Here is an 11,337-nt window from a genome sequence, read left to right as displayed (position 1 = left end):
GGACACCACGGGGGACACCAGAGGGGACAGGGCCACCATTCCAGGTGCCACCACCCCCGGTGCCACCACGGCGCGGGCGTGGCCGAGGCAGCGGCGTCCCCGCGGTGGCACCGGCGGTGGCGCTGTCCCCAAGGCCGCGCTGGTGGCGGTGGCATCGTCATCGTCGTCATCACTGGTGTCACCGCGGGGGGGACGGCGGCCGAGGGCAGGGGGGGGACCTGCGGGGGACAATGAGATCGAGGAGGTGACAATGAGGGGGTGACAATGAAGGGGTGGCAATGAGGGGGTGACAATGAGGGCATGGTGGCAGGGGACAATGAGGGGGTGGCAGTGACAATGAGCTCCAGGACGGTGACAATGGCCTTGGGGTGACAATGAGGAGGTGGCAGTGACAATGAGCTCCAGGGGATGGTGGCCATGGGGGTGACAATGGCATCAGGGGTGACGATGGCCTAAAATGGTGACACGGTGACAATGGTGACAATGGTGACACGGTGACAATGGTGGCAATGTGACAATGGTGGCAATGTGACAATGGTGACAATGGTGACAATGTGAGTGACACGGTGACAATGGTGACAATGGTGACACGGTGACAATGGTGGCAATGTGACAATGGTGGCAATGTGACAATGGTGACAATGTGAGTGACACGGTGACAATGGTGACAATGGTGACAATGGTGACAATGGTGACAATGGTGACAATGGCGTCACTGACCCCGAGGGTGACAATGTGACAATGGTGACACGGTGACAATGTGACAATGGTGACATGGTGACAATGGTGACAATGTGACAATGTGACAATGGTGACAATGACCCAGAGGGTGACAATATCCCCAAGGGGAGGTGACAATGGCGTCACTGACCCCAAGGGGTGACACGGTGACAATGGTGACAATGTGACAATGGTGACACGGTGACAATGTGACAATAGTGACAATGGTGACAATGGTTGACAATGTGACAATGGTGACACGGTGACAATGTGACAATGTGACAATGGTGACAATGGCGTCACTGACCTTGGCGTGGCCTCGTGCGCCGCCCTCTGTCCCCAGAGCCGCGCTGGCCCCGGGGGTGGCCACCGGTGACAATGACAAAGGCGGGGGCGGGGCCGCCAGCCCCGCCCCGTTGGGTGACGTCATCGACGATGACAACGACGACAACGACGATGGCCTTGGGAGTGGCATCGACCTGGGGGTGACAATGGCACTGAGGTGACAGTGACACTGAGGTGACAGTGACACTGAGGTGGACAATGACACTGAGGTGACAATGACATCAAGGGTGACGATGGCACTGAGGTGACAATGACACAGAGGGTGACAATGACATCAAGGGTGACAATGGCACTGAGGTGACAATGGCACTGAGGTGACAGTGACACTGAGGTGACAATGGCATTGAGGTGACAATGGCATTGACGGTGACAATGGCATTGAGGGTGACAATGGCATTGAGGTGACAATGACACTGAGGGTGACAATGACATCAAGGGTGACAATGACACTGAGGTGACAGTGACACTGAGGTGACAATGGCATTGAGGGTGACAATGACATCAAGGTGACAATGGCACTGAGGTGACAATGACACTGAGGGTTGACGTTACTCTGTGGGTGCCACCACCCCTGGGGTGACAATGACACTGAGGGTGCCACCACCATGGAGGTGACAATGGCCTGGAAGGTGATGTCACCCTGGGGGGTGACAATGACACTGAGGTGACAATGACACTGAGGTGACAACAGCCTCGATGTCACTCATTGTCCCATTGGCTGCCACCACCTTGGAGGTGACGCTGTCCCTGAGAGGTGACAATGAACTGGGAGGTGACACTGGGGGTGACCCTGTGCCCTTGGGTGACACTGGGAGATGACACTGTCCCCAAGAGGTGACACTGGGGGGTGACATTGGGGGGTGACACTGGGGGTGGCCCTGTGCCCTTGGGTGACACCTGGGAGGTGACACTGGGGGTGACGCTGTCCCCAAGAGGTGACAATGAACTGGGAGGTGACACTGGGGGGGGTGACACTGACCTGGTCGGGGTTGGTGGCGTTGTCCCCGTCCCTGCAGGTGCCACCATCGGTGCCATCGTCTCCGGTGTCCCGTCGGGGTTTGGTGTCCCCTGCGCGCGGTGGCCCCGGCTGGGGACAGCGCCCGGCGCGGCCACCGCGGCCTCGGGGCCACCTCGGGGTCACCCACGGTGGGGATGAGGCGCGGCACGGCCGGGGCCAGGCCTGGGGACAGCAAATGCCACCAGAAATGGCACCAAAATGGCACCAAAATGGCACCAAAATGTCACCAGGGTGTCCCCCAAAATGTCCCAAAATGTCCCCAATGTCCCCAGTGTCCCCAGTCCCATTTTTTTCCCAATGTCCCCAATGTCCCCCTCAATGTCCCCAGTGTCCCCAATCTCATTTTTCCCTTTTTTTCCCCCATTTTTTCCCACTGTCCCCATTGTCCCCTCTGTGTCCCCAATGTCCCCCTCAATGTCCCCATTGTCCCCATTATCCCCAATGTCCCCCTCAATGTCCCCAATGCCCCCCACTGTCCCCTCAATGTCCCCAATGTCCCCATTGTCCCCCCATTGTCCCCCCATTGTCCCCAATGTCCCCTCAATGTCCCCAGTGTCCCCAATCTCATTTTTTCCCTTTTTTCCCCCCATTTTTTCCCCAATGTCCCCATTGTCCCCCCATTGCCCCCAATGTCCCCATTGTCCCCTCAATGTCCCCATTGTCCCCATTATCCCCAATGTCCCCTCAATGTCCCCAATGTCCCCATTGTCCCCCAAAGTCCCCAATGTCCCCAATCCCATTTTTTTCCCAATTTTCCACCATTTTTTCCCATTGTTCCCCATTTTCGCTCAATGTCCCCTCAATGTCCCCATTGTCCCCAATCCCTCCATTGTCCCCCACTGTCCCCATTGCCCCCCCCATTGTCCCCATTGTCCCCATTGCCCCCCCCCCATTGTCCCCATTGTCCCCAATGTCCCCAGTCCCATTTTTTTCCTTTTCCCCCCATTTTTTCCCAATGTCCCCCCAACCCCCCCATTGTCCCATTGCCCCCCCCCCATTGTCCCCATTGTCCCCTCGGCGCTGTCCACTCACCCGGGGGGGGGAGGGGCCGTCCGGAGCTGCCCGGGGGGGGGCGGCGGGGGGGGGGACACCCCCGGCGGGGGGGGGAGGGGCCGCCCCCTTGCTGGGGACATTGGGGACATCGGCGTCCCCTCCCCCCCCTCCGCCCTCCCCTCCCCCCGGGCTGGGGGGGGGTCCCGGGCTGGAACCTGCGGGGGGGGAGGGGCAGAAAATGAGGGGGGGGAGGGGCGGAAAATGAGGGGGGGAGGGTGGGAAATGAGGGGGGGGAGGGGTGGAAAATGAGGGGGGAGGGGTGGAAATGAGGGGGGGAGGGGCCCAAATTAAGGTTAATTAGGGGAGGCGTCTCAGGGTTAATTAAGGTTAAGTAGGGGAGGGGTCTGAGGGTTAATTAAGGTTAATTAGGGGAGGGATCTGAGGGTTAATTAAGGTTAATTAGGGATGGGGGTCTCAGGGTTAATTAAGGTTAATTAGGGGAGGGGTCTCAGCGTTAATTAAGGTTAATTAGGGGAGAGGTCTCAGGGTTAATTAAGGTTAATTTGGGGAGGGGTCTCAGTGTTAATTAAAGTTAATTAGGGGAGGGGTCTCTGTGTTAATCAGGGTTAATTTGGGGAGGGGGTTTAAGGGTTTACTTTGGGGTTAATCAGGGTTAATTCGGGGAGGGGTCTCAGTGAATTTGGGGTTAATTAGGGCAGGGGTCTCTGTATTAATTATCATTAATTAGGGCCCATACCAAGGGCTCCCGTGGGCGATGGTCCGGTTGTGCTCGGGGGGAGAATTTGGGGAGGGGTCTCACAGTTTAATTAGGGTTAATTAAGGTTAATTTGGGGAGGGCTCTCAGTGTTAATCAGGGTTAATTTGGGGAGGGCTCTCAGGGTTAAGTAGGGCAGGAGTCTCTGTATTAATTAGCATTAATTAGCGCTAATTAGGGGCCTGTACCAGGGCTCCTGTGGGCGATGGTCGGTTGTGCTTGGGGGGGGGGGGGATTTGGGGAGGGGATCTGTGTGTTAATTAGCATTAATTATCGTTAATTAGCATTAATTAGGAACCATACCAGGGCTCCCATGGGCGATGGTCCAGTTGTGCTCAGGGGGTGAATTTGGGGAGGGGTCTCACAGTTAATTAGGGTTAATTAAGGTTAATTTGGGGAGGGGGGGGTCTCAGGGTTAATGAGGGTTAATTAAGGACAATTTGGGGAGGAGTCTCAGGGTTAATTAGGGCAGGGGTCTCTGTATTAATTAGCATTAATTAGCGTTAATTAGGAGCCATACCAGGGCTCCTAGGGGCGATGGTCCAGTTGTGCTCGGGGGGGATTTGGGGAGGGGTCTCACAGTTAATCAGGGTTAATTAAGGTTAATTTGGGGAGGGGTCTCAGGGTTAATTCGGGGAGGGGTCTCAGTGAATTTGGGGTTAATTAGGGAGGAGTATCAGGATTAATTATCATTAATTAGCGCTAATTAGGAGCCATACCAGGGCTGCCGTGGGCGATGGTCCGGTTGTGCTGGGGGGGGGGATTTGGGGAGGGGTCTGTATGTTAATTAGCATTAATTAGCGTTAATTAGGGCCCATACCGGGGCTCCCATGGGCGATGGTCCGGTTGTGCTCGGGGGGGGGATTTGGGGAGGGGTCTGTATGTTAATTAGCATTAATTAGCGTTAATTAGGGCCCATACCAGGGCTCCCATGGGCCATGGTCCGGTTGTGCTCGGGGGGGGGGGATTTGGGGAGGGATCTGTATGTTAATTATCATTAATTAGCATTAATTAGCGTTAATTAGGTCCCATACCGGGGCTGCCCGTGGGGCGATGGTCCGGTTGTGCTCGGGGGGGGGGATTTGGGGAGGGGTCTCTGTGTGTTAATTAGCATTAATTATCATTAATTAGTGCTAATTAGGGGCCGTACCGGGGCTGCCGTGGGCGATGGTCCGGTTGTGCTCGGGGGGGATTTGGGGAGGGGTCCCGGCCCCGCCCCCCGCGGGCCCCGGGGGGCTGCTCCAGGATCCGGCACCGGTACCAACAGCGGCGGCGGGCGTCACGCGTGCTCCAGTACAGCCGCCAGCACCTGCGGACCAGTACGGACCAGTATAAACCAGTATGGACCGGTATAAACCAGTATGGACCAGTATGGGACCAGTATAAACCAGTATGGCCCAGCAATGGCGGCGGGCGTCACGCGTGCTCCAGTACAGCCGCCAGCACCTGGAACCAGTATGGACCAGTATGGACCAGTATGGACCAGTATGGACCAGTATAAACCAGTATGGACCAGTATGGCATGATATAGAGCCCTATGGACCAGTATAAACCAGTATAACCCAGTATAACCCAGCAATGGCGGCGGGCGTCACGCGTGCTCCAGTACAGCCGCCAGCACCTGCGGACCAGTACCGACCAGTATAAACCAGTATGGACCAGTATGGACCAGTATGGAGTGATTATAGAGCCCTATGGACCCAGTATGGACCAGTATGGCCCAGCAATGGCGGAGGGCGTCACGCGTGCTCCAGTACAGCCGCCGAGCACCTAAAACCAGTACAAACCAGTACGGACCAGTATGGACCAGTATGGCGGTGATATAAACCCCTATAGAGCCCTATGGACAGTATAAACCAGTATGGACCAGTATAACCCAGTATAGCCCAGCAATGGCGGTGGGCGTCACGCGTGCTCCAGTACAGCCGCCAGCACCTGCGGACCAGTATGGACCAGTATAAACCAGTATAACCCAGTATAAACCAGTTATGGACCAGTATAAACCAGTATAAACCAGTATGGACCAGTATAAACCAGTATGGACCAGTATGGACCGGTATGGACCAGTACAGAGTGATATAGAGCCTATAGAGCTCTATGGACCAGTATGGACCAGTATAAACCAGTCTATCCCAGTCACTCACTGGTATCCCACGGGGAACACAAACCAGTATAAACCAGTACAAACCATGTACAAACCAGTACAAACCAGTACAAACCAGTATATCCCAGTACAAACCAGTCTATCCCAGTCACTCACTGGTATCCCACTGGGAACAGGTGCCTCTCCCAGTACAAACCAGTACAAACCAGTATATCCCAGTACAAACCAGTCTATCCAGTCACTCACTGGTATCCCACGGGGAACACAAACCAGTATAAACCAGTACAGACCAGTACATCCCAGTACAAACCAGTACAAACCAGTATATCCCAGTACAAACCAGTCTATCCCAGTCACTCACTGGTATCCCACGGGGAACACAAACCAGTACAAACCAGTATATCCCAGTACAAACCAGTACACCCCAGTCACTCACTGGTATCCCACGGGGAACACAAACCAGTATAAACCAGTCCCTCCAGTACAAACCAGTATATCCCAGTACACCCCAGTCACTCACTGGTATCTCACGGGGAACACAAACCAGTACAAACCAGTATATCCCAGTACAGACCAGTACACCCCAGTCACTCACTGGTATCCCACGGGGAACACAAACCAGTATAAACCAGTCCCTCCCAGTACAAACCAGTATAACCCAGTACACCCCAGTCACTCACTGGTATCCCACGGGGGAACAGGCGCCCCTCGCGCTCCGACAGCTCCGAGAGCGCCCCCAGGCGGTCGATGCGGATGGAGCCTGGAAGAGGCACCAGAATCACCCAAAATCACCCCAAAATCACCTAAAATCACCCAAAATCACCCCAAAAACAGTCCCAGGATAACCCAAACAACCCAAAATCACCCCAAAACCAGCCCCAGGATAACAAAAACACCCAAATCACCCCAAAAAATCCCCAAAATTCCAAAAAATCCCCTCAGAGCCCCCCAAAAAGCCCCAAAATCCCCCCCAAAAAGTCCCCAAAATTCCCCCCAAACCCCCCCAAAAATTCCCCCAAAAAATCCCCAAAAATCCCCAAAATCCCAAAAAAATCCCCTCAGAGCCTCCTGAAAAACCCCAAAATCCCCCAAATTCCCGCCCCAAAAAAATCCCCAAAATTCAAAAAAAATCCCCTCAGAGCCCCCCCAAAAGCCCAAACCCCCCAAAATCCCCCCAAAAAAAATCCCCAAAATTCCCCCCAAACCCCCCAAAAAAATCTCCGAAATTCCCCCCAAACCCCCCAAAAAATCCCAAAAAAAATCCCCAACATTCCCCCCTAACCCCCCCAAAAATCCCCCCAAAAATCCCAAAAATTCCCCCCAAAGCCCCAAAATCCCCCCCCAAAAATCCCCAAAAATCCAAAAAATCCCCAACCCCCCAAAAAAAATTCCCCAAAAAATCCCCTCAGACCCCCCAAAAAACCCCAAAAATTCCCAAAAAAAATCCCCAAAATTCCCCCCAAACCCCCCCAAAAAAATCCCCAAAAATCCCCTCAGAGCCCCCCCGAAAAACCCCAAAAATCCCAAAAAAATCCCCAAAATTCCCCCCAACCCCCCCCCAAAATCACCCCTAAAAATTCCCAAAAATCCCAAAAAATCCCAAAATTCCCCCAACTTCCCCCAACCCCCCCAAAGCGGGGACCCCTCCCCAATTTGGGGTCCCCCCCCCCCCCATTCTCACCGATCATGACGTTGACGGCCTCGGGCTCGAGGCCCCCCAGGAATTTCCTCTTGAGGCTGATGCCCCCAAAATCCACCAGGACCCGGCGCAGCACCGCGAAACCCCCGTCCCGAACCAGCTCCTGTGCCAAAAAAACCCAAAATTCACCCCAAAATTCAACCCTAAAAAACCAAAATCCTACAGAAACCCCGTCCCGAACCAGCTCCTGCGCCAAAAACACCAAATTCACCCCAAAAACTGCAAAATTCACCCCAAAAACGTCAAAATTCAACCCTAAAAACATCAAAATCCTACACCAAAATCATCAAAATTCAACCCCAAAATCATCAAAATTCAACCCCAAAAAACCCTCAAAATTCACCCCAAAAACCCCAAAATTCACCCCAAAAACATCAAAAATTCAACCCTAAAAACATCAAAATCCTACAGAAACCCCTGTTCTGAACCAGCTCCTGTGCCAAAAACCCCAAAATTCACCCCAAAAACATCAAAATTCGACCCCAAAAACATCAAAATCCAACCCTAAAAACATCAAAATCCTACACTAAAATCATCAAAATTCAACCCCAAAATTCACCCCAAAAATTCGACCCTAAAAACCCAAAATCCTACAGAAACCCCCGTCCCGAACCAGCTCCTGCGCCAAAAAACACCAAAATTTCACCCCAAAATTCAACCCTAAAAACCCAGAATCCTACAGAAACCCCGGCCCGAACCAGCTCCTGCGCCAAAAAACCCAAAATTCACCCCAGAAATAGCAAAATTCGACCCCAAAAACATCAAAATCCAACCGAAAATCATCAAAATCCTACAAAACCCCAAAATTCACCCCAAAAACATCAAAATCCAACCCTAAAAACATCAAAATCCTACACCAAAATCATCAAAAATTCAACCCCAAAATTCACCCCAAAATTCAACCCTAAAAACCCAAAATCCTACAGAAACCCCCGTCCCGAACCAGCTCCTGCGCCAAAAACCCAAAATTCACCCCAAAAACGTCAAAATTCGACCCTAAAAGCCCCCAAATTCACCCCAAAAACATCAAAATTCACCCCAAAAACATCAAAATTCACCCCAAAAACATCAAAATTCAACCCTAAAACCATCAAAATTCACCCCAAAAACCCCCAAAATCCAACCCCCAAAACCACCAAAAACCCCCAAACCCCCCCAAAATCCTACAAAATACCCCCCAAAAACATCAAAATCCTATTAAAAAAAACCCCTAAAATCCCACAAAAAAAAAACCCCAAAATCCCCCCCCTGGACCCCCCAAAATCCCCTCAGGACCCCCCCAAAATCCCCTCGGGGACCCCCCAAACTCCCTCAGGAAACCCCAAATCCCCCCTCAGAAACCCCCCAAAATCCCCTCAGGACCCCCCAAATTTCCCTTCAGGACCCCCCAAATCCCCCCAGACTCACATCCCCGGCCATGAGGCGGCCCTGGCACTTCTTGTCCCTGAGGAAGGGGCACCCCAAACTTCCTCCAAATCACCCTAAAACCCCCTTGTAACCCCCCAAAATCCCCATGGAACCCCCTAAATTTCCTCTCAGGACCCCCCAAATTCCCCTCAGGACCCCCCAAATTCCCTCAGGACCCCCCAAATTTCCCCCAGACTCCCCCAGCTGTGGCACTGGCACAACACTCCCTTGTCCCTGAGGAATGGGCACCCCCAAACTTCACCCCAAATCACCCTAAAACCCCTTGGAACCCCCCCAAAATCCCCATGGAACCCCCCCAAATCCCTATGGAACCCCTCGAGGACCCCCCCAGGACCCCCCAAATTCCCTCAGGACCCCCCAAAATCCCCTCAGGACCCCCCCAAAATCCCACACCAGACTCACATCCCCAGCCAGCAGGCGGCCCTGGCACTCTCTCATCCCTGAGGAACGGGCACCCCAAACCTTCCCCAAAATCACCCTAAAACCCCTTGTAACCCCCCAAAATCCCCATGGGACCCCCTAAATCCCCTCGGGGACCCCCTAAATCCCCTCAGGACCCCCCAAATCACTCCCAAAATCCCCCCGGACTCACATCCCCAGCCAGCAGGCAGCCGTGGCCCTGGCCCAACATTCTCTCATCCCTGAGGAACGGGCACCCCAAAACCTTCCCCCAAATCACCCTAAACCCCCTTGTAACCCCCCAAAATCCCCCTCAGGACTCCCAAAATTCCCTCAGGACCCCCTAATTCCCTCAGGACCCCTAAATCCCCCCAGACTCACATCCCCAGCCAGCAGGCGGCCATGGCCCTGGCAGAACACTCCCTTGTCCCTGAGGAACGGGCACCCCGAAACCTTCCCCAAATCACCCTAAACCCCCTTGTAACCCCCCAAAATCCCCCTCAGGACCCCCAAATTCCCTCAGGAGCCCCCAGATCCCCTCAGGACCCCCCAAATCCCCCCAGACTCACATCCCCAGCCAGCAGGCAGCCGTGGCCCTGGCACAACACTCCCTTGTCCCTGAGGAACGGGCACCCCGAAACCTTCCCCAAATCACCCTAAACCCCCCTGTAATCCCCAAAATCCCCCTCAGGACCCCCGAAATCCCCCCCAGACTCACGTCCCCGGCCAGCAGGCGGCCGTGGCGCTGGCAGAACACTCTCTTGTCCCTGAGGAAGGCGGCCTGGCAGCGCCGGGCGCACATGAAGTGATAGTTGGCGGCACAGGCGGCCAAGCAGCAGCCGACGGTGGCCCCGGGGCGGCCGCAGTGCTCGCAGCGCTGGGGGAGGGAGGAGAGCACGGTCAGAAGGCCCAAAGGGGAGGGGAGATGGCCCAAAAGGTCCTCGGGGAAGTCCCAAAATCTTCCGGAGGAACGGCCCCGAAAATTGGGCTCGGTGGGTGAAACGATGGGGTGGACCTGGTGTCTGCTGTTCCTATTGGAGTCTATGGGGTAGACCTGGTGTCTCCTGTCCCAATGCAAGTCTATGGGGTAGACCTGGTGTCTCTCATCCCAATACAAGTCTATGGGTAGACCTGGTGTCTTTCATCCCAATAGAACTCTATGGGGGTAGACCTGGTGTCGCCTGTACCAATAGGAGTCTATGGGGTAGACCTGGTGTCTGCTGCTCCTATAGGAGTCTATGGGGTACACCTGGTGTCTTTCATCCCAATAGGAGTCTATGGGGGTAGACCTGTTGTCTCTCATCCCTATGGAAGTCTATGGGGTAGACCTGGTGTCTTCCCTCACAATAGAAGCCTATGGGTAGACCTGGTCTCTGCTGTTCCTATTGGAGTCTATGGGTAGACCTGTTGTCTCTCTTCTCAATACAAGTCTATGGGGTAGACCTGGTGCCTCCTGCCCCTATACAAGTCTATGGGGTAGACCTGGTGTCTTCTGTTCCAATAGGAGTCTATGGGTAGACCTGGTGTCTTCTGTATCAATGGAAGTCTATGGGGGTAGATCTGGTGTCTCCCCATCCCTATGGAAGTCTATGGGTAGACCTGTTGTCTCTCTTCTCAATACAAGTCTATGGGTAGACCTGGTGTCCTCCGGCCCCAATAGAAGTCTATGGGGTAGACCTGGTGTCTCTCATCCTAATAGAAACCTATGGGTAGACCTGGTGTCTCCCGTCCCTATAGAACTCTATGGGGTAGACCTGGTGTCTCTCTTCTCAATACAAGTCTGTGGGTAGACCTGGTGTCTCCCGTCCCAATACGAGTCTATGGGTAGACCTGGTGTCTCTCATCCCTATGGAAGT

The 11,337-nt window shown here is 54.0% G+C and overlaps 1 protein-coding gene across 1 annotated transcript; it reads right to left on the bottom strand.

The window, feature by feature from the left end:
* Window positions 1–67: 67 nt before the first annotated feature.
* LOC139587118 (histone-lysine N-methyltransferase 2B-like) lies at window positions 68–10,358 on the bottom strand (the record flags this gene model as incomplete). Its single annotated transcript, XM_071420993.1, has 9 exons — window positions 68–218; window positions 1,028–1,199; window positions 2,045–2,245; window positions 3,116–3,291; window positions 5,002–5,160; window positions 6,317–6,335; window positions 6,656–6,715; window positions 7,637–7,757; window positions 10,200–10,358. Coding segments are annotated over 8 exons (948 nt in total), but the record flags the coding sequence as incomplete, so codon positions are not given.
* Between the last annotated feature and the right edge of the window lie 979 nt (window positions 10,359–11,337).

The sequence above is a fragment of the Agelaius tricolor genome, unplaced genomic scaffold (assembly GCF_023055355.1).
Source record: "Agelaius tricolor isolate 1412-34295 unplaced genomic scaffold, bAgeTri1.0.p SCAF_181, whole genome shotgun sequence".
Classification (NCBI taxonomy): Eukaryota; Metazoa; Chordata; class Aves; order Passeriformes; family Icteridae; genus Agelaius; species Agelaius tricolor.
Note: the sequence above shows the minus strand (reverse complement) of the source record. Positions and strands in the feature narration are given on the sequence as shown.